This window comes from Desmodus rotundus, chromosome 10, assembly GCF_022682495.2.
Source record: "Desmodus rotundus isolate HL8 chromosome 10, HLdesRot8A.1, whole genome shotgun sequence".
Lineage (NCBI taxonomy): Eukaryota > Metazoa > Chordata > Mammalia > Chiroptera > Phyllostomidae > Desmodus > Desmodus rotundus.
In genome coordinates, this window is record NC_071396.1 from 32,318,916 (window position 1) to 32,342,103 (window position 23,188).

At 52.5% G+C, this 23,188-nt stretch overlaps 1 protein-coding gene across 3 annotated transcripts in view; it reads right to left on the reverse strand.

The window, feature by feature from the left end:
- SLCO3A1 (solute carrier organic anion transporter family member 3A1) overlaps positions 1-23,188 on the reverse strand; it is a 204,934-nt gene that overhangs the window by 35,551 nt on the left and 146,195 nt on the right. For all 3 annotated transcript variants that reach the window (XM_024561973.4, XM_053912810.2, XM_053912809.2), the window contains exons 3-4: positions 12,889-12,987; positions 4,341-4,604 (exon numbers count right to left, since the gene is read on the reverse strand). In XM_024561973.4, the coding sequence (XP_024417741.3) occupies positions 4,341-4,604; positions 12,889-12,987 (363 nt within the window). The remainder of the gene's footprint in view (positions 1-4,340; positions 4,605-12,888; positions 12,988-23,188) is intronic.

Below are 23,188 nucleotides of genomic sequence, written 5' to 3' on the forward strand. Positions count from 1 at the left end.
CACTTCTTCAAGAAAGGGTCGGCTTATTACCCGAAGACGCAGTGTAACGCTGTAGCTAAGAGGATGGGCACTGGCACCCCAGCCAGGATTCACAGGCTTTCCTATCATCTCTAACTCTCAATTTCCTTGTCTGTAAAAAGAGTGCCGTTACCTCATAGGGTCAAGGAGAATTAAACAGAAAAGCTCATGGAAAGCAAATGTTATGTGTGTGTGTGTGTGTGTGTGTGTGTGTGTGTGAGTGAGAGAGAGAGAGAGAGAGAGAGAGAGAGAGAGAGAGAGGGAGGGAGGGAGGGAGGGAGGGACAGAGAGAGACTGGGCATGCACACGCACATGCATGCTGGCAAGGAAGGGTTCATTTGTTCACACATTCATTCATTCCGCCAGTATCGCCTACGTGCCAGGCAGTGTGCTATGCAGTGGAAACAAAGATGGTAAGAGCTTTGTACTTGGAAAAGCCTCAAGTTTTGGGCAGATGCAGACAAGCAGAGAGGCTACCCCACCGTGGGCTAGCAAGTGCTTTCCAGGGGCCGTGCGGCAGACGGGTCACGTGCACAGAGGGGCAGTAGGGGTGTTCCTGGGAGATCGGGGACTGAGTCCAGCTCAGAAGGACTGAGGGAGGAGGATGCGCCAGGCAGAAACAGCAGCAAAGAGGACAGTGCCTGATGTGTTCCAGAACACGATGGGGAAAGCGCCAGATGTGCGACTGCAGAAGGGGGCCCAGATCCCCACCATTGAGGCCCCTTCAGGGCAAGTGACTCAGGAGGCGATTCCAATGAAACACAAAACTGTGGATGTGAGATTTAACACACCAGCTGGTGATAACACTGTGCGTTTGTCTATTACAGTCCCCTCAACTCCTTCCTCCCTCTGGGTCTGGCCTTCCACAGGCCATTCTGCAAACTCTGAGCTTCTGGACACAGGAGGCCTCACCAGGTCCAGTCCCCGCCCGCCCCCCCCCCCCCCCAGCTCACCTACACAGCCCACAGTGTAGGGAAGGGGAGGAGCAGACACAGTGCCAGACACAAGAGGAGGGGTGCAAGGGGGCAAGATGGGTCCTGGAACATGACCAGCAAACCCTCTGGGGCGTCTGAAGAACAAGATCAAGGAGGAGGGGCTTTGCAGCTGGGGTGTAAAAGAGGAGTGGTTTGTTGGTACAGTTGAGATTGCAAAAATGTGTCTTGAATTTGCAGAATTCCACCTGGATGGGAGACTGGAATTTCACTAATCCAAGCATTTGCCTGCTGCCTGCTTTGCAAAAATAGTTACAGGACAGTCACAACAAGAGGAGCACTTCTGGGTTATGCAAGAAGTCAGGAGTAACAACCTGCCCACACAGTTCTAGCACAAGATTTATCTCATTAGAGCTGCAAACCCAACTGATGACTGACTCTGTCGGGAACAGACTCTCAAAGTCTGCTTTTGGGGGACAGTATCCTGGAAAGCAAAGCACAGGCCCCAACTCCTATTCACTAGAGCTTGGCTTCCTCATGTCCTAACAGGAAAAAGTAGTAATATTGACCTTATTCAGCTGCTGTAAAGATGAAACTACACACCACGTTAAAGTCAAAAGGAGTTAAGCAATGTGGCCAAGGCTGCATGATTAGGAAGTGGCTGAGCTCGACTTGAACCCATGGTGACCTTCTCGGTCCCAGCGGGGAAGGGGATGGAGGGCTGGCTCTGGGTGCAATGCCAGTTCTTTCAGGAGCCTCTGCTCTCTGCAGAGCGTGGAGGGGACACAGATTAATGGTCGAAGAAGAAATCCTTTTGCAAGCTCAAGTGAATCAAATGAGAAATCGCAACATATAGATTTTTAGAGCACTGTTAATTCCCCTGCCGTGAAAGGATGCTCAGCTTATCTGTACCCAGAAGGTGCAGCTCACTGCATGGACACCACCGGCGTTCCGGGCTGCAAGCAGATGAGGTGTTTGGGAGCCCCAGGGAGCAATGCGTGGTGCTTTTGGCAGAAGTGTCCACGTGGCAAGAACACTTGTCTCTGGTGGAAAAATGAAACATATAAAGCACCATGGACCCTCTCCGTGAGCCAGTAAGTGTAAAACGTGTTTATTAGCATAACAGCCCACTTCACCATGTTCTGGCTCCTAGGAATTCTTTGAGAGACACTGCCTGCCTTTCCCGCCGGGACATCCTTTACATCCATTCAGAGACCCAGCGTCTTGGGGAATTGCTAATTCTAAATTAAAAGTCGCTCATTATCAGAACTGAAGCCCACGTGTACATAGGTCACAACCTGTGGTCACCTATGGTCCAGTGAGTCTCGGACAAATCCACCCAACTGTGTACCTGTAGCTCAGCCACCGCACGTCCAACACTCGCCTCACCACGACTTGGACTCTGACTGCCGCGCGCCCCCTGCTCCAATACAAGCTGCAGAACACCAGCTGCCCCGGTCAATGCCGTGTCCCTAACAGCCGGTAGGGTCTCAGGAACTACTGACTGAACTGAACAAACGCGTTAAAGAGCAACTGAATCATAATGCGAGAATCCCGAAGCCATGACAGCCCCTCAAGACTCAGCTGAGCTCCGTCTCTGACCCAGGAGGTGGGGTCTTCCCCACCTGTCCCCGTATTTCTACAACCTCCGGGCTGCCAGGCACGGCAGTGCTCACTGCCCTGGTCTGGCTTCACTGTCGGGCTGGTCTGTCCCTGCGCTGCATGGAAAGCTCCTCCATGGCAGCACTGTATCTTTTTCACCTTTGTGTACCTGGAGATGAATGATGAGGGATGACTTGTACGGCTCTATCAATCACTGCCAGAGGTAGGCAGGACCATGGTCCTGGGATGAGGAAAACCCCAGAAAGAGGGCTACCCCCATCCCTCCCAGGGCAGGGGTGTCCCCCACAGGCTCCACTCTCATGCCAGCCCCACTTATTCCGGTGGGCTGCTGTGCCACTTGGGGATAGCAGGCACCCCCCTCTGGTCACCGGAGGCTACTGAGGTGGCCCTGTTTTTTTCTGTGGCGGGGCTCTCTCATTAAACACATTCTCCTGGGCGTCCAGACCAAGGCAATCTCAGAGACACAAAGCGAGCAGCCTTCTCATCTACCAATGTCTCCTGGAACTCAGGGAGATGAATTCTAAGATCTTTTATGCACAATTCCAAATGGAAAGTTTGGTAGAAACCATCATGCAACACGAGGTCAGACATGACATTAGGTTATTAAATTAGTCTCTTTCGGGAATTAACACAAGTTCTTTAGATTCCTCGCAGCCTAATGGGTCCAATTAACAGCCATCTGCAGGCACTGCTTTGATTCTCTTGACTACAGTGCCGCTGAGGGGGGTGTTACATTTTACACTCGTGGAAACGGAGCAGGGAGAAGTAATGATCGCAGGGCTGGGCAAGAGCAGAATGGGGGTCTGGGCACCAGGCAGCCTGTGGTCCTGGCCACGGCACTTAGGCGTCTGCACGGAGGGTGCAGCTCATTACACGGGAGCCCCATGGCAGACTTCCACCGCCTTTCTCCAACCAGCACGGCAGGGCGGCACCTGCAGCTGCTGGAGGCTGCTCATTTCTAAAACCCAGCAGGTTCTTCAGGGAACCCAAGTTCAGGGGTGCTGTGAATTAAGGAGAACTGCACACACCTCACAGTGGGGGGCGTGATAGACGTGACACAGCTTTCGAGGCTACATTGTCCTTTTCCTCGCCTTTAAGAGACCAAATGTACCTACTGTGGGGTCAACTGGAGGTGGGAGGAGTATGGGGGCCCTCTCATTCCCATTCTGCATCCCTGTATTTCCCAGTTTTGTCAGAAAAGATGCATTTTTCCTTTTACAAGTGATTGTGAGCACTGTGTTGCACTCTACAGTGTGACTCTGTTATTCAGATGCAGTTAATCTTTCTTTCATGGAGGGGATGCAAGGACAGAGTGAACCAACAGGAACGCACTCTGGCTGTGGCTTTTAAAGAACGCCCGCATCAGGCAAAGGGTGCCGACTTCAAAGTCCTTTAATGCTTCGATGCACTTCCAAGCAGCGTGAAAGAGTTCAAGAGTGTTCCATGAAATGTCTAGCCGCCTCCTGCCCTCTCACACTTTCTTCCTCTGCAAACATTTATATTTATGATACATCAGTTGCTACGTTAGCCACAGGGTCCTCTGCAGGGGACATTAGCCTGCTGCTCTTCACTGACTGACAGCTACTTTACAAGTCAGGTCATTGGCTTCTTAGAAATAAGTTATACACAGGACTGGAGAAGCAAGTCATGCAAAACAAATACGATTCTGCCGCAAGTCCCCAGCAGCCAGGCCTGACTGCCTGCCACCCTGTCCCCCACCGCCCTTGATCCCCAGTCACTCTGGCCGCTGTGGCCAAGGCGCCTTACCTCTCAGCTGCTGGCAGCAGGAGGCGCTGCTGTCTGGCTCCAGGGGGTGCCGCAGGACCCCGTTGCTGGGCTTGGGTCTCTCGTACTCCCTCTCGGGGAGCATGGCCTGCTCGCTCTCCAGGGCAGGGTCTGAGTGAGGGGGCAGAGACTGTGGAAACCCGAACATCAGGAGGGAAGAGAAGAAGAGTAAGGCACCGCAGAGCAGAAAGCCGCCCCACCAGGCTCCAATCCAGCGGGGGTCGTCCGGAGTGATGTCCAGGTTACCTGCAACCAGAAAGGGCACAGTCAGCACAAGGGGATGTGGTGGGGCCTGGGCTTGGCCGAGGTTTTGAGTCAGTCGTACGGACGGGCCAAGAGCTCTGGAAAGGGCCTGGGGTGGGGGGAACTGGACGCCGGGGGAACAGAGGCCTGTTGCTTCACATCGGCGCTTCTGTTCCTCCCAATGGCGAAGGCTGACCGCTTTTGCTCCTCAACTTCCTGGTCTACCCTGTGCTTGTGCCATCTGAGAGGCCAGACCCCATCTAAGCTTACGCTGGAACTCGCTGGCTTGGTAGAGCTGCCAAGGTAACTAACAAAAACACAAGGAAACAAACATTTACTTTTCAAGGATATAATTTTTACAAGGTATACTCCAATGCACCCCCCCCCCCCAAAAAAAAGCAGCTAACCTGATCTGCTCAACACCCCACTCCCTGTCTTAAATCGCGGTCAAGGGTCATAAGGCGTGGCACAGAAGTCAAAAGCCAAGATGGGGGGGCGGGGGCTGAAATCCTACCCCTTCTTGCTGTGCAGCCCCAGGCCAGTGATTTCCCTAAACTCTCTGTGTCTAAGCAGGCCAACTCACCTGCACAGCAGGGAGGCTGACAGCAGCACCTCCCATATTGAGTTTGGGGGACGGTCGGATGCCCAGACCTAATGTGCTCAGAAGAGCACCTGGCACGAAGGAACCTGAACACTTGATCGATGAGCACGCAGTGTTTATGGCCGGGGTCCTGTTTCCCATCTGCTAGTGGAGAGGTTAATTCAAACCTCGAGGGCGGCTGTGGTTTGGGGCCAGTCCTCCATTGGAAAGCTTTGCAGCCACCTTGCATGCTGAAAGGCAGCATGCCTGTGGTCTGGCTGTCTCGCACTGTTATTGCTTTGATTTGCCAGCTGAAGTCATGAAGACATAAACTACAGCTTACTTCTTGTAGAGGTCCCCCCACCCCGCCCCTTTCATGGCGGCACTCCCAGATGAGCTGCTTAGAAATGCCTCTTCGATGATAATCCCATGTCCCTAGAGCCCGGAAGGAAATTCTTGGAGACCTGGGCTATGGCAGATGACCTAAGAGCTAGCAGGGCTGCAGGTTTAGACCAGATGGACGGACAGACCTGGGAATGAAAATGACCACAGACACCAGATGACCAGCATTTGTACAAGGCTCTCTCTAAAGACCCTTTAGCAAACACCAACAAAAATGCCAGCCACCATTTGCCAAGGGCTTCCTGTGCATCGGGTCTCGGGCAGAGCACCATCTTAACTTCGTGCCAACCCTTCCCACAACCCTACAATCATCCTCTGTTATTCCCGTCTTATGTAGCCGGAGAAAGCGGGGCTTAGAAAGGATGGGGGCCTGGCCCAAGTTCAGAGTTGGAGGTGGAACAGAGGCATTCAGACACCCAGGGCACCACCCTGCTGCACTGGTGACCCCTCCCGACGGCCTGGACGTTGTCTGGGGCTCCCTGGAGGGCTCTAGGTGGATGCTTAATTTCTGGGCTTTGTGCAGTGAGCCTAGACCATCGGCTCTTTGGCAGATGGCAAGGTGGCCTTTGGAACATTGGTGGTCCCTGTTCTGGAGACCTTGACATCAACCCAGCAGCACCAACCAGGGGACTCCTTGCTCCGGTGCAGCTGCACACTGGAGAGCAGAGAGTGTAGCTGTGGCGGGCTCGGTGTTGAATCCCAGCTCTGCCACTCACTAGCATGTGACACTAAGTAAGCTCCTTATCCCTCCTGAGCCTCAGTCTCGTCTGGTGCAAAACAGAATGCTTGCAGGCATGAGAGGTAATGAGCAAGAATCACCTACACATAGTAGGCTCTTCGTATATGGTAGATCCTACTGTGTTTACTTTTAGGTGTCTATTTATAGGAATGAGAATCTTAAGATATAGATTTTTGGAAAAGAAGATAGCACGGGAAAACACAAAGCAACCTTGAAAGCATCTTCACGCGCACAAGAGAGGAGGAAAGGAAGTGAGACTGCCCCCCACAACTGAGCAGGGAGGTTTCCACCAGCCTCTCACTGTGTCTTCACCTGTGGCCGGCAATGAATGAAAACAGAGGGCCGTGACAGGGAGCTACAGCACCCCCTCCACTATCTGTGGGCTCCAGGGAGGGCCAACTGAAAGCTAGAGCAGATGCGGGCCGGTAGAGAGGGAAACGCTGGCAGAGGTTTGAGGGAATAAAATTAGTAGCACGTAGAGAGTAGTGTTTTTGTTGGGAAGTTAGTGACTCTGCTGTGTGTGAGAAAACACCCCGGGCAGAGGGCCTGCGCTGGGGGAGGCGGATGTTTGTATGAACGTGTCAACTCGCTCCCCGCGGGTCTGTGCGTATGCGTGGAAAGGCAACACTTGCTCACGATTTGCAGCACGGGAAGAACATGTGATCTGTGACAGACTAAGGTATGTGTGCCAACTCAGGCAAGGAGAGAGGGGCCCGCAGGAAGGTGCAGAGAGGGCAGGACTTAGTAGACACAGGAAACTCACAGCTGAGTATTTTGGGCGGTACTGACTTTTTTCCTCCGCTCCAAATACCCAGAGCACTGCGGCAGGGAGAGAAAACAGACACCGAGAAGACACCAGGCGGTGTGGGTGCATGCCGCCTGCAGGACGGGATGTGCTTGGGGAGTGGGGCGCTGACCCTGGTGTTTCCCAAGAAGACAACTGATGCCTGAACCTGGTCTGAGAAGTGTCTATTCTACTACCTGTCCTTCCTCTCCCTGTCTCCATAATGAATGGTCTTTTTAGGAGGCATTTTGGCTGGTACCGTGAAACTCTCTCTCCGCCTGCTCAGCAGGTAACTGTTCTGGCATTCCTGGTGTTGAGGCGGAGCCGTCTGTGTCGGCTACCAGACAACGGTGTGATAGACGCTATCGAGATCTGCATTTGGGGCTCCTCTTCTGAAAACAAGGAGTATTACATGTCCTAGGTGTGGCCATGTGCCATAGTTTTTCCCAAATGTGTCACGTTCCTCCCGTGAAGAGGTGAGTGCATGTCAGCTGGTGCGTCACTGCCATACCCTGCCCCTCTGCCTGATCACACAAGCACGCGGAATCCTGCTAACTAAGGCAGTGGCTGAAAGGCTAAAGTGGACAAGGTGTCCCTGCGGACCTGCGTTGGATATACCGCACAGCAAGAAATAAACCTTTCGTATTCTGAGTCGCCGGGCTGTTGAGGGTGTTTGTTACCACAGCAGAACCTAGCCTACCCTGACTAATACAAAAGGCTTAGCCAATGAAAACCATACTCTTTAAAGAACAGTGGTCTTGGGCAGGCTTGGAAGAGCAAAAGTACTGTTGGAGGTGCAGTCTAGGGCAAGGCATGGAAACCTTTTTCTTCTCTCTCAATCTGGTTCTAGTTAGCATCCCGATCTTAAAGAGTTGCTTTCAACCTCTTGGCGGCAGGCAGATGCTCAGAACAAAACTGAAAAGCACCAGTCTGTCTCATTTACTTAGATGTATCAAAGTGCCAATGGAACCAGAGCCACCGATGGAGAGAGACGTTAGAAAGAATGGGGTGGGGACAGTATCCAGGGCATGGCACCCTCAGGGCAGAGGGAAGATGCTGGAACAGGGACCAAAGTGGGGGGAGGGCAGCTCCACACTGCGTCGCCACGACGGAAATGTCCGCCTGTCACGAGGCCGGTGCAGTGTGGGGCTGCCTTTGTGTGGGCACCTGTAGGCTTAGAAGGATTCCAGCTTCACACCGTCCATTTTTCTAACCTTCCATGGCCTGGACTCTGACATTCAGAGGGCTTTTGTGGTTTTGTTGGGTAAGCTGAGCAAACTTTTGGCTGCTGTGTGCTCCCTCTGTTGAAGGTCAGGTAAACCTACGGGAATGAGATTTCCTCCCGCTTCTGAACACAATTACTCTTATGAGTCCGGAAGAAAAATCACTGGAAATAGGGTTGAATCAGCTTGAAACCAACCAATCGACCAACCCATGAGGATACCCGAGATTGTGAGAAGGGCAGATCACAGCAAATTGGGGACATTAACTTCTTATTCCTGGACCATACTGATGAGTAAGCCACACTATGGCTCTCTGGGTACTTTCTAGTTTTTTTTTTCCAGTCCATTTACCTATTTGTCTAACCCAGTTTGTGAAACTTTTGCTGACCCAAGAATTCCAAGAGTATCATTAAGTTATAGACCCCTAATTAGGAAGTGGAGACAGGCAGGGGCTGAGGGTGGAGGGCAGCGTCCCAGCCAGCGGGCTGATCAGTCCAATAGGGAGGGAGTTGGGGACAGCGGCCAGCCCCAGAGTGGCTACACAGGGGCTCTCCACTTGTCAGCCTTTTCTGTGAAGCTAACAGATGGCTGCACACGCCCCATAGTTGTTGGAAGTCTGGCTGGCACACACCTTAGGACAGGTCTGCATGGATGGGCTGGTGAGCTTAGGTCACTTAAGCAAGGCCTTTGTCCGAGGAAAGGGCAGTCTCCTGGCTAAACTGCTGGAAAGGCTCTGAGGAAGCCAGCTGCTCAGTTTGGGGCCAGACAGGTCTGGGGTCTGAATCCTACTAGTTGCAGAAATGAGTTAACCTCTTCAGCTCTTCATCGCACGTAACTTAACTGCATGTTTACAACACGCCAGGCCCGAGCCGAGTGTTTTGCATGATGAACGCGCATCATCCATGCACAGAGCCGTGTCCCCGAGATCGCACAGCGTGTAAGGGGTGTAGCTGGGATTCAGGTGGAGGTCTGAGTCCACGCCAGCACTCAGAGCTCTTCGCTGCCGAGGACGCCTCGCCTGGTAAGTGGGATAAGAGCTCCAGTGGGAGTTTCTGAGTTCCAACGAGGCGGTCTAGGTGCAGCTTCAGGAAGTGGTCCCTTCGGGCTGTTGCCATCCACCTGCTCTGATCAGCCCAGTGTTAAGGTCGGTTCGATCTGGGGCGCACTCTGCCATCAAGTCCTTTTTTCTAGGTTCTGTTCTCGACTGGCCCCCCTTTACCAAGCTCTTCCACATGGGAACTTCTGAAGGACAAGTCGTTCCTTCCCCACTGTCAGAGGAGGCTTCTATTCTCCTGAAGAAGGAGGGCAAAGGGCGCCACGCCGAGATCCAACGTAGATGAGAGGGACGGTGGCAGAATCCCTGCCTCTCGGCTGTCCCTGGGGCCTCTCCGCCCCACTGCAGGCCGTCCTACAGCCCACTGTCTCCCCTGAACCCCACTTCACCTATTCACAGACCTCACGCCCAGACTTCCTCACGGGTCTCTCCCTTTCAACCCTGCGTCCTCAGCCACTGCCAGGCTGCATCAGAAAAGGCACATTCTCTCCTTCACCTGCCCCTTAACGGGGGTCCTCCAGGGACCTGCCTGGCCTGCCCTCCTCAATTGCCTTTCCAGGTCCCCTGCCTGGCTCCCAGATGAAATTTCAGAAACAAGTGCTTGTGCATATGACTACAAGTGCTTGTAGTCATGCTTCAGGACACGCTCCCACAGACTGATCAGCCCTAACGAGGGGCTCTGTCTTAATTGAAGAGGAAAAGGCAGTTGAGGGTCATCCCTAAAAACTTGAGTACCCTCTCCTTAAAACACAGCCCCAGTCCGCTCACAGACAGAACAAATTTCAGTCACAGGACTAGAAAAATAAAAATTGCTGGGGTCTCCAGAATTCTGCAGCCGGCTCCCTAATAGAGTAAGTTGTATTCTTCTGCCCTCTGCTGGTGAGAAGCAGCACCAGCACGCTGTGGCCTTAGGGGACGCAGACAAACACAAGTGGGTGACTCACAAGGACACTCAGGCTGGAGTCCACTACTAGCTTGTTCAGGGGAGGCCGCTGTCAGCGAGATGGGACAGAATGCGCCCACCTGCCTTACTCATGGGGGCTCTGAACTGCCAAGGGGCCGAGACCCACAGAGGAGGCAGCTTAGCACTGGGCCTCAAAGGATGAAAGGTAACGGGTGGAGTGGAGTGAGGACAGCCCGGGCAAAGGCATGGCATGCTGAGGGGATGGTGAGCAGACAAGCTGAGCCCACTGCCGCCATTTGTCCACACCTTGGTCACTCCAGGAGGGAGCTCGCTGGGGGGACTTCAAGTGGAAACACCCTCACGCTGACTCAGGACATCTGTTTATATAAATGTACCCCTTGGGTCAGGGACATCCCTGTCCCTCTCTCAGCCTCAGGTTCCTCATTTGCATAATGTTGGAAAAGAACGACGTCTGGGGTTCTTTTGGGTTCAGGTTCTGTTTACCCAAAGGCCTTGATCCCCGAGGGCCACTGCGCACATGCCGAGGGCAGACACGCTGCCGGGCCCCGTGGCTTCCCTTCCAGGGGGCTTCCCCATCACACTGGGCCCTACCCGACCCCGTCTGCTGTTCCTGTCTTGTGTGGCCTACAGGGAAGCGGCGGAAGCCAGCTTTTTTCATCCACAGAAGTTCAGATGGCAGCTGACTCGCTTCATGTGTTGTTTCTCTGACCTTTCACCGCCCTGAACAGGCCGCAAAGGGCCAACCAACTCCTGCTGAACAGCAGTGTTCAAACACCTCCCAACAGGGCAGCACTTTAAAAGAGTAAATAAATAAGCCTGCGTTTGAGTACTCCTTTTTTCCCCCACTTGGAAATTTGTAACATCATTAACTACAAGTAAATATATCAGTGGGATTAATGGAGTGAATCACAAAGTGACTTGATTGGATTTAAAGCCGCATTATTTCTTTGGGATGAATTAGTAATTTAGCACTGTCGGGAGATGATGGATGGTGGAGAACGCGGGGACTGGGAGTTCTTATTGATCCTGAAGACAGATTGGCAATGAAGAGGAGCTGGAATTACTTCCCTCGCATTGTTTTCAGGGGGAAAGGAAACCTGGCTTCTGTCCTCACTTAACTGCACAGGAGTAACATTCTCCTTCGGGCCTGAGGTAGAGTTGGGACCCCCTGTGGCAAGCAGTGACTAGGATAATCTCCCAGGATCCCCACCCCCTGGTATTCACACCGTTGTACGATAATCCCTTGTCCTGAGAACAGACCGAAACAAGTGGCCTGTGTCTCACGCAGGATGCAGCGGAAGCAATGAGATGTCACTTCTGAGACTGGGTTATAAGAAGACCATGACTCATGTCTCAGGGGCTCTCCCCTCGGCCTCTCGTGGGTTCCTCGCTGCAGGGCAGGTGGCCCTGTGGAGAGACCCATGGGAGTGAGCCTGCAAGCGGACCTTCCTCGGGGTGAGCTTTGAGATGACTGCAGACCAGGTCGGCACCCTGACTGCAGCTTCCTGCAGGACCCTGAGCCAGAACCACCAGCGAAGCTGCTCTTGGACCCCAGACCCACAGAAACTAGCTGTGAGATAACTGCCTATTGTTCTAGGTCACTGCATTTGGGGTGATTTTTTACACAGCAGTAGAGAATTAATACATGAAGGGACTTGCTCTGGCCACTGAAACGTGACTAGAAACAATGCATCATTTCTGAGCAGAAGCTTCAAGAGTGAGTGGACAACCTGCCACCATCTGGTTTCCTGCTCTGGAGATGGTGCAGGCTGAGGTCAGATGAAACTTCTGTGACCACAGTGGGCCAAGCATCACCCTCCCCAGCACCACCAACCTGCACTGGACATGCAATGTGCCTGAAGAATACACTGGTGGTGTAAAACCATGTAGACTGGGGAACTCTTTGTTGGTGCTGTAAAACCTAGCCCAGGCCGACTGCCATACTCTTCAAAGTGTGCAAAGGAACTGGGGCGCCTGAAGCAATATGAGAAATACCAGTGCTCTTGCTGCTAAGAAAACAAAAGGTGTTGTTTGAAAAAATTCTGAGACATGGTACTGCTTCCGTCTGAAGACCACCACAACCGAGTCTCACAGGAAAGATTTCCAAACACTCGGTCTCATTGAGCCCAAGTGCACACTTGCACTTCCAGAACACATGTTCCAACTTTCACTTTAGACACTAGGGTCCTCAGGTAGGTTCGTGGGCCAGCATTCACTGAGCATGTGCACACGCCAGGCACGTCCACAGCTAGCCTCTCATTCAGATCTTACAACAGCCCTGTGGGGAAGATACAAGTACCACCCCCCTTCATTTACAGGTGAGGGGTAAAGTCAACCACAGGGAGTTGTTCAGCCTCCAAGCAGATACTGGCAGAACACAGACTCGAGTCCAGGTCCTCTGGACCCACAACACATGCCCCTTCCTTCTCATCTCAGGTGAGCCCCCCATACCACAGGGGTGCATGCATTACGGCTGCCACTGAGCAGGAAGGCCCCAGAGCCCACAGGCGGACGGTGCCTTTACAAGGCCAGGAGGAAAGGCTTGAGGATGGCATTCTGAAGCTGAGAGATATGCCTTACTTGTATCAATGAAGACAGCATCCACATAGATTTTGGTACAGAAAGAGCCCAGGATAAATCCACAGGCTGGTCCGAACACCAGCATTGTGAACAGGATTCCTGAAAAAGAGATGAAACAAAGATCAGGTTCAAGAAGACAGAGGTCATTCAGTGAGCACAAGTCAAAGGTCAAGAAGATTGTTACACATCAATCCCATGAGATGCCTGGTTATACACGTGGCATTACAGAAATCAGTCTGAAAATCCTGGCGGGGGGGAGCTCGTATTTCTAATTTCTGGGAACTCTCCTGAAGCACTCTGTACTACACAGGAATTCCATAGCATCCGGCAGGTCACTCTGAAGTATCTGTGGGCCCCAAGTGTACCTACTTTCAGAGGACTCTAAACCTGCATCACACCAAACACACTAAAACACAGACACGCCTGCCACTGAACAATTTTTCTGCCATAAACATTTTTGAGAGAATTTTGCTTTTTCGTTTACTTGGAGCTATGTAATTTGTTTAATTTATAGTTGGCTAAGATTTCTAGTGCTCACTGTGCAAACTCAGGTACCCTTGTAGAGCAAGAAAAACTGAAGCCACAGATTATTTTCAAATGTGAAGAAATCTTTATGGGCCTTAAATTCAGCAAGTAACAAAGCTGACATAAGAGCGTACTTTGAGAACATCTGATTAGGTATTTATTCATTTCAATTTGTAGTTGTAATCTGTCGTTGTTTTAACAGTAGCTCAGGACCCAGGCTGTTCCCCAGGACTTAACGAGATGGTATTAGACACAAGCTTAAGTAGCTGATGGATATGGTGCCTAGAGTTTCGCACAGATCTTTTGGATCATTTCAGAAAAAGAGCTCAAACTGAAACCCACAGCCTTTACCTCCTGGACTGTGCTCCACTTTGGTAGACATCTCCCAAGCACTGACAGTCCTCTAGCTCCTGGAGATGAAGACGGGAATAAAGAGGTGGCCCTTCCCTTGAGAAGCTGGCTCCCTATTGGAGGCGATCAGTACACGTGTCGATGCGACCCAAGCAGCCGGTGTGAAGGGTGGGTGCTGGTGGGTCCACACGGCACATGAAGAACAAGGCAGGAGAGGACTGCGACCAGAAGGAACCTGAGTTCAGTGGGGGGTAATTCTGGCCTGTTCACACACAGGGAGGCCAGTAAGTGGGCAGAGTGCAGAGGCGGCTCAGGTTGGCTGTGGCTCTTCCCCACTAGGGGGCAGCACGAGCCTAGAGAATTCAGAGTCCTGGCTTGTGTCCTCCACTTCCTACCTGCCCATGAAACCTCTGGTCATTGCTTTTCTCACTCCCACCAGCCTCCCGTGCCCTCAGTTTATACAAATGTATTCGTCTGTCTTCAAACATGCAGGTTGAAATTTCTCCCCTAAAGAGTGTTCTGCATCACACGTGCATGAATAAAACATGATCTATAAACAGCAGGAAGCCTGCAAAACCTAGGATACATATGTATCTGGTGCCCACTGCCAAGAGCCTCACAGCATGATGTCACTGACCTTGCTTATGGGGGGGTGGGAGGGGTGAGAGGATGAACAGGTGATTATTCACTCAACATATTTATGTATTACAATTATCACCACTGAAAAGTTCATAAACAAAACACTAATGTTGCTAAACCCCATATATGGTATGTGCCAGAGTTTACGAACCCCTTTCCACAGTATCAGGCCTGCCCACTCTTAAATCAGCCCTATTGCTGGGCCTCAGAGTTGGCTGCACATTGGAATCACCTGGGAAACGTTTAACACTTATATTAATACCTATGTCCCCCACACCTGAGATCTGATGTAGCTGGTCTGGGGCACAGCCTGGCCACTGGGATTTCCCCCAAGCTCTCAGGCGATTCTATGTGCAGCCAGACTGAGAACCACTGGTCTCTGCCCTTGCTGACCTTGACCAAGGAACCAGTTGGTACCCCAAATGCATCTGGGCACTCGGGAAAAGGGAAGGACATGAACCCTACCTGACATCAGTCCTCAAAGGTGGTCGGGCGACATACTAAGCACGGACAAAGTGAGGTCACTGAACACGGGGGGCAGAAGCCGGCCCTCTTGTGAAGCCAGCCAAAGCATCCCTGTGTGTCCCCGTAACTGTGCACTCAATACAGAGCTCTGCCTGGCACACCTGGAATGGCCCCTGGTGCTGTCTGGTTTCTAGGCCTAACTCATGCGGGTCCTCAACCCAGTTTTCCCCTCTGCTCCAGGCTCTGAGCAGCGCACCAAAGTTCTACCCTCCATTCAAAACCTGCCTGAAATGCCACCTCCTCCGTGGAGTCTTCCTAGATTTTCTCTCTTCTTCCTTCCTCTTCTGGCTTCTGCCACAGCACCTAATTTGGGCCTATTTCTATAGTTCTACAGTCTGCCTGAAGGCAAAAATGCAGTTCCATGCATCTTAGCCTGGGGAGTTCCAGCTGTAAAACAGGTCAGTGACCTGCCCTGCTTACCTCCTGTTATAGGCTGCATCATATCCCCACCCTACCCCCAATACATTTGTTGAAGCCCCAATGCTCTAGGACCTCAGAAGGTGTATTTGGAAACAGGACCTTTAAAAAGGTGATTAAGTTAAAATGAAACCATGGGGGGGGGGGAGGCCCTAAACCAACAGGACTGGTGTCCCTATAAGAGGAAGAGACACCAAGAGGGTACATCAGGCACATAGAGAAAATGCACGTGAGGCCACAGGGAGAAGGCAGCCATCTGCAAGCCAAGGAGAGAGGCCTCAGGGGACACCAATGTGCTGACAACCTGATCTTGAACTTCCAGCTTCCAGAACATTGAGAAATAAATGTCTGTTGTTTAAGCCACTTTGTTATGGGACCCCTAGAAACAACGCAAGTCCCGAGACCAAGACCAGTGTGGGGATCTCATGCGACAATGAACGAGACGGTACTTAAAAACAGCAGAGTGTCATCCAAGTGGCACGAGACGAGTCAGGTGAGTCAGTGAACGTTAACAGGGCCCCCAGGACTCCCAGGCACCAGGAAGGAACCCCCACGGGGCACCCTGCATAGGGGATTAGGACCAGAAGGATGCAAACCCAGCAGGGAGCATGTTCTGAAGTACGTTTGCTGAATGGTTGCACAAGACAAGTGGTTTTCACACGGGGTGTGAGCCTGGGTGTGGTACAAGAACCACAGAAAGTCAGACAAGGGGACTATCTTACTCAGAGCTGAGGAAAGGAGTCGAGTTCTAATCAGGACTGTTAGTAGTGGTGACGATGGGGTGAAATACGCACCTTGGAAGGACTTTGGACCATAATGAAATCTTCTCAGTGGCCTCAGGGAGACCAGCAGGACCCAGCGTCAGGCCCAGGCCCAGCAGGTGGAGCTCCCACAGGTCACTTCCTAGTTCTTGGTATTTCTCATTCGCCACAGTACTCAGGTGATCACCTGAGGTGACCCGACTTAGTCTTTGCTGCTCAACACTGAGAACCCTCTACCACTTCTTTCGGGCCGTACGGATGGAGGCATCAGTAACTGCAGCAACAAACTACTCCACCAAGTGCCTCTCAGGCACTGGGGACTTCGGACACCGCCTATAATTTAATCCTCACAACCCCCAGGAGACGTGGGTCCTTTACATCATCAGTTTACAAATGAAGAAACTGAGGCACAGAGAAATTAGGTTATCAGCCTGCAGCCACACAGCTGGAGAGGAGCTCAGGCTCTGTGGGCCCCAATCCTGCACTTCCTCCAACCCACCACCTGGCAGGAGGAAACGGCTTCAGAAGAGCTGCAGGCCACGGAAACCCTAATAAATTCTAAAGCAACTGGTGTCTGCAAGGTGCTGAAGGCCCTGCTCTGAGCCTTAGCCTGCCTGTCACTGGGAAGCCGAGTGGCATGAAGGAGACAGAGCTCATTCAAGTACATACACATGTGCCCATGGGGGACTCTGTCCCTTCCTCAGCGTTGAGGGACCTCTTGCCCTCAGTTTTACGCATCCTCGACTTAGGGTCTGGTCCACCATCAGTGGAAAAGGAAGAACGCTTAGGCGTTTCCTCACATCAGCCACCAGAGGGTGCCAGACACCGTCTCATGCCAAGTACTGCTCCTTCCTGTCGGACAGGTTTGTAGTTCAAGGTGGGAGAGTCATGCACCAGCTTCTATGCGGTGGCTTCCTTGCCTGTAGCAGGGACCTCCTTATGACAAAAGCAGTGACCATGGACATTGGGAATGGGTGGAATAGCTTTCTTAGTAGTAGTGAGCTCTTCACCACTGGGGGTATGCAAGAGCAGAGGCTGAGGGACTGGGTGTCAGGACTGAGGGAGAGTTTTCCTGCTGGGTGGTAAAGAAGGCAGATAAGATGGCCCCCAACTGTGAGGTTCTAGAGTTTGCAGCTGGGTAGTCTTCCAGGAATTTTCCAAGCCTCTCCCCGATTCCAGGCACAAGAGGACTGGGAACCCTTCTCATCAAGTGCTCCACACACGCCGGTGTGAAGGCCGTTCCCAAAGTGAGTGAACTCAACACAGAAAGCAGGACAAGGGGGTGTCCACTTGAAAGTCACGTCACGTCTGGCCACCCCCAGTTGCTTTGAGGTCTGGTCTCAAGACTCTGAGGCTTAATCAACACTGGCTGTTTGACCTGCATCTCAGTCCCAGAAGATGGCTTTTCTGGAAAATTATATGGGCAGACGCTGAATTTCCCTCAGCAAATTTGAGAGACAGGAGTCCAACTCACAGCCTGGAGAACAGGGAAGACTGGAGCTGCTGAGGAAACGTCCACTTTTTAAAAAGAAACAGGACACATGGACAAATGGATAGCAGGACTTGGGACCACACCATGCCCACCTGGGCGGGTCCCTGGGTCCAGTCCTCACGGCCCACCTGGGAGCAGACTGAGGAAACTATCACAACGATGGGACCAAACACTGTGAGCCTCCTTTTCATAGAAAATCACTTCTGGTTCTGCCTGGAGATGAGGGAACAGGAGATAACTGGGCAAAGCCAGAAAATAGAGTCTGTTCTGGCTGCGTGACTTCACTGGGGCCGACTGAAGGGACCGGATGGGACTCTTCCCACCAGAAGCACTGGGCAGGCAGCAATCTGAGCCCCTAATTTAAAAAAAAAAAATTCTTACAAGGAGGATGACTGTCTCCGTTCTGACACCTGACAGGCTAGAGCTCAGGAGAGAACAGTTTCTCTGGAGAAGTGGTTTTTAACCAGGACATGTGACCATGTCTGCAGACATACTTGGTTATCACAGCGGGGGGAGGGTGCTGCTGGTATCTAGTGGGCTGAGGCCAGGAATGCTGACAGCCTACCACGCATAGGACGGCCCACGCAGCAAAGAATGACCCAGCCTAAAATGCCACCAGCACCGAGGCTGAGAAACCCTGAAGTCAGCTGGGGTGCAGTGGGTCTCAGAGCCTGGCTCAGCCCCACACTGCAGGCAGGGAACAGGGTGGCAGTGTGGGCTGTCATGTGCCCTTCGAATCTAGTAAGCTTGAGGAGCACCCTTGCTGCTCCCAGAGGGGAACGCCCCCCCACACACACCGATCCCTGCAATTCTAGAAGCTCTCAGTTACCGCTGGAAGCCAGAAGCAGCATTCTTGTCTGGAGATCCTGACCAGCCCACCGTGAAGTTAGATGCATCCCCATCACACCAGTCATCTGTTTCCACGGGGTGGGGTGCCATGGGGTGAGGAGAGAGGAGAGGAATGACTCGAGGACAGCTGGGCTCATCGAGACCACACACTGTGGGGTCGACCCCAATACCTCACTTTTTAGATGATGTAATGGAGATGTCAAGTCACCTTGGCTATGCCCGGCCCATTTCTGTCCTAGGATTTGACTCTGAAGGCTCCCAAACCTCCACTAAAGCCCTGGTTTTAACCCGGGCTCCTGGGGCAGCGGGGCAGCGGTGTGGGAGGGAGCTGCATGTGTGGACGTCAAGGCCCTGACTGTGCCGTAACCAGGGACCCCTCCTTCTTATTCTGCCACGTGCCCTCCTGTGTAAGGTTTGTGGTGGCTGAATAATGGGCCCCAAAAGATACTTGCACATCTGGGAACTTGTGACTGTGACCTTATTTGGAAAAAGGATCTCTGCAGATGTCATTAAGTTAAGGATCTTGAGATGTGATCATCCTGGATTATCCCCATGGGCCCGCAAATCCGAAAGTCCTTACAATATACACATAAAGAGGCAGAGGGAGAAGAGGCCCTGGGAAGCCAGAGCCTGGAGTGACAAAGTCACAAACCAAGGGACGCCTGCAGCCCCCAGAAGCTGGGGGAGACAAGCAAGGACCCTGGAGCCTCCAGAGAGAGAGCACCTCCCTGCCCACACTGGGATTTCAGACTCCGGTCCTCCAGAACCATGAGCAAATAGACTTCTGTTGTTTTAGACCATCAAGTTTGTGGCAATTACTGTGGCAGCCCTAGGAAACTCATACGGTTTTCTTTAAAGAAAGGTCCCACGGCCAGAAGTTTGAAAATCACTACCTCGACTGGGCCACCTCCCCCGGGTCTTCTGTTAAATCTGCACCAGGGACTCAGAAAACAAAGCTGAGTGAGGTGGTCAGGGGGCTGAGCCAAGTCTTCTAAAGACATGAAGACATGACTCTAAATCCGGGTGGCGGTGGGGACGAAGGGTGTGCTGCTTACTGGGCTGAGAAGTTCTCAGTTCTTTCAAAATAGCCTCCACTTCACACCATCCAAACTCTTTTGAAACCTATTAACTAACCGAGGTGCTATTGGAATCCATGAGGAACAAAGACAGACACACCGGCACCATCGTCCCTGTGCAGGCATCTCACGCAGCGCCCTGCACAGGGGAAGAACAGGTGAGCACCGCTCATGTAGGCTCAGTGACAGCTGAAGAAAGACGAGCTCCCAGTTCACAGCCTCGCTAGGTTCAGGTTACTCAGCAGGAGGAGTAAGAGCTTGTCACGTCCAGGTCCCTAAATCATGACAAAGACATCTGCCTATGGAGAATGACCCTACAAATGGCCGGTCACCACATACTCTTAGTCACGGAGCAATCAGAGACTTCAGAGGTGACCCGGCTCCTCATCTCATAGATGGGGACACCAAGGGCCTGAGAGATGAAGTGCCATGTCCCCGGGGGTCACGCTGAGGAACGAGGACCAGAAGAGAGGCCACCGCTGCTCCGTCACAGTGCCGGTGCGTCCATCTCCCTGGTAGGTTAGTGCTGTCCACCGGGCAGAGCGCTCTGTGCCACCGATTATTTTTAAGCCCTAGTACTAAGAGGAAACCTTTTCCAAGGCAGGCGACACTCAGCTTCAACTGACACTGTCTCTGATGTGTATTTTGTAAAGGGTTAGAAAGGGACTGATTGTAGCTCACATTGCATCTGTTCCTGAGTCCAGGTTACTCAGCTGGGCAGGTAGAGGACCCCATACTGTCCCCTGAATACCTTCCATCTCGCTCCATTGTGGCCTAACTGGAGGATTTGGGGTTCTTCCCCCCAAGTGTGAGGCCATGCCGCCTTCATCCTCACACTCTCACGGAAGGAGCATCAGACCCGCCTGTTCCTCTCTCTTCCCCCTCCTGCCTCTTGAGGTCCAGCTCAGACCAGCCACCCAGGACGGCACTGCCAACGCCCCAGCCAAACGTCACCTCTCAGCCCACCCCACGAGGACAGAGGCATTCCTGCCACTAGTTGTTCGTACACTCCCAGGGCCTGGCTTGCTTTTCTCCCTCTGCTCCCACACACGCTGTTTGAAAAACTGCCTTACAAGGTACACACATACAAATTTTAAGCTGTGGCAAAATTCACATAAAATTTAACAACCTTACCCTCGCTGAAGCACACATAGTTCAGTGGTGTTAAACACATTCACACCGTTGTACGAGCAATCTCCAGGACTCTTTTCTAAAAGATCAGTATTGTTAAGGGATGGAAAATTTCAAATATACAAGTAAAGAGAACATAATAAAATAATGAAGGCCCAGAGACCCGTCATGAACCCCAACTGCCTGCAACTCACGGTCAGTCCCCCACAAACACCCCCATCTACTTCTCCTACCTGTGTGACTTCATAGCAAACCCCAGACATCTCTTCGCCCACCGCCTCCTCAGGACCTCTCTTCAAAAGAGAGACAAACCGCAAAGCTATCATCGCACCCCCCACATTCAACAGTAACCGTAGGAGACTGTTCAGCCCTCAAAGACCCTTCACACACCGAACCCCCTTCACCCTGTGAGGGGCCACTCAACCCGCGGGCAGGCCAGGCAGGCGATGCTCCCAGGCTGAGTGATTTCCTAGGAACGCCGGTGCTGAGACGGAGACGTTCTGAATCAGAGCCCGTGTTCTTCCCACCCCCCCTTTGCCTCTCTGGAGGAGGACTTGCTCGCAGAAGCTGTTCTGAATGAGCTCGATGCCCACGCAACAGAAGCCAATTTCCATCATGCTCTCTGACCTTCCTGAATTCTAATTTGGGTAGCCGCCCAGGTCGCCTTCTACACAAATTCCCACTTTTCTTATTATAACAGCCTAAAAGTTACTGTCATAGAAGAGTCATCTCAACCACTTTTATTTATAGTCCTTTGGAGAGGGGAAGGCGAGAAAGGCACTGGGACACGCATTCGAGTCACCTGGGTGGGCTCTTGGCCACCTTGCGGAAGGCTTTCCCCAGTGAGTCATGTGGTGACTCATTCAGAATTCTGCAGAGCTTTGTGGAGGGCGGGGGCCTTTAGATGCAAAAGACAGATGAATGGAAAGGGATACCCTGCTGAAGGCCACCTCCTCCACCAGCAGGTCTGGCCCCATTCCGGGCTCCCTCTGCCCCTCGGACCCTGGGCCCCACTGATGGGGGTGAGCTTTGAGGGAGGTGCAAGAGCACGGGATCACAGGAGAATGCCCAAGCCCAGGCCCTTGCCTACAGAGTGTTTCGTCTCATTCTCCTAACTCCGGTCACTGCACTGAGAGTACTTGCTTACACACTTGGGTGGGTCTACGCAGATCGGAGTTCCTCAGCCCCTCCACCACCACCACAACAGGCACTGAATTCTTGGTTGTGCGGGGCTGTCCTGTGCCTCAGAGGGGCCCCTAGTTCTGACAACCCAGAATGTCTCCGGTGAGTGCCAAATGCCCCCTGGGGACAAGAGTGCCTGGACCGAGAACCGTGGATTTAAAGCGCACACTCACTAAGGTCAAGAACCTCTGTTCACCCCTTTTTGGTTCCCGTAGCCCAGCACAGTGCCTGGCACACATAGGGCATCCCCAGACACCTGTGCATCCCTAAGACTAACCCTGTGAAACAGGCCAGTGACCCAACATGTTACTGATGGGGCCAATGCGGCCTAGAGAAGTTCCAGTCCCCTGGGTCACACAGCTGGTGAGTGACAGGGCTGGAAACAACGCAGCTGCCATTTCCAAACCCTGTGTTTGGGGGGGGAGCTGGCCCTCAGCTCAGAAAAGCTTCATTTGGGATTCTTTGGCTTTCTATCCCTGGGCACCAAAGAAGTGAGGCTGTTCGCGCCATTTGGCCAGAACATTCCAAATGCCCGCAGCTGTTCATTAATGAGGAGTGTGGGGGACCTCCTACTGATGGCATCAAAGTGGCTGGGGCCACGGGGTCCTACTGAGCATGAGAAGAGCAGGGTTAATTTTTAAAAATTTCTCTAGTAGCTTAAACCTGAATAAAGGATAGCGACTTGAATTAGCTTCGCAATATGAGGCAGCCAGAGGAAGCTTGGCACCCCAGTGCAGTTGGGCTGTGAATGAATTTAGTTACAGACCTGAAGTGCTATCTTAATTAGGTTTGGAGTCTGGTTTCCTTTTCAAAGAGGAAAGTAGAACAGAGTAAACCTTCTGATTCATGTTTGAAAGTGGGAGCAAGGTGGGGGCGGGGATGAACTCGCGAGGCCTGCGATCTAGAACCCGATGTGCTCAGCAGAAAAGTCTACTTTTTAACTCCATCACTGCAGGCCTGCTGCTGAGCTTTCCTTTAAAGGCACGACAGTTATGACAATGACAGCTTCGTGCGCCTCTGCCCTTGAGAGCAAGCCTGCCCGCCCCACCCGACGTCACACAGCAGCGTCCTCACGAGGTAGCCTAGGGCACACGTAACCGCTTCCAAGTGGTCGAGCGGCTGCAAAGGCAAACAGCCGTGTGTACCAATGCTCCCAGTTCCGGAAAGCCAGCCCCCAAAGGTGTACAGAGTCCTACTGACGATCCTTAATGAGTCTCCTTAGTGACTCGGTTGCTGACACTCGACACCAGGTCTAACCCTCAGGCACGTCACGCTTTCAGTCCCCCGGGTATGAGAAGGCCATTGTCCAGCTGGCCCTGGCACCGATGTGGGTCTGAACTGTGCGGGCCTGC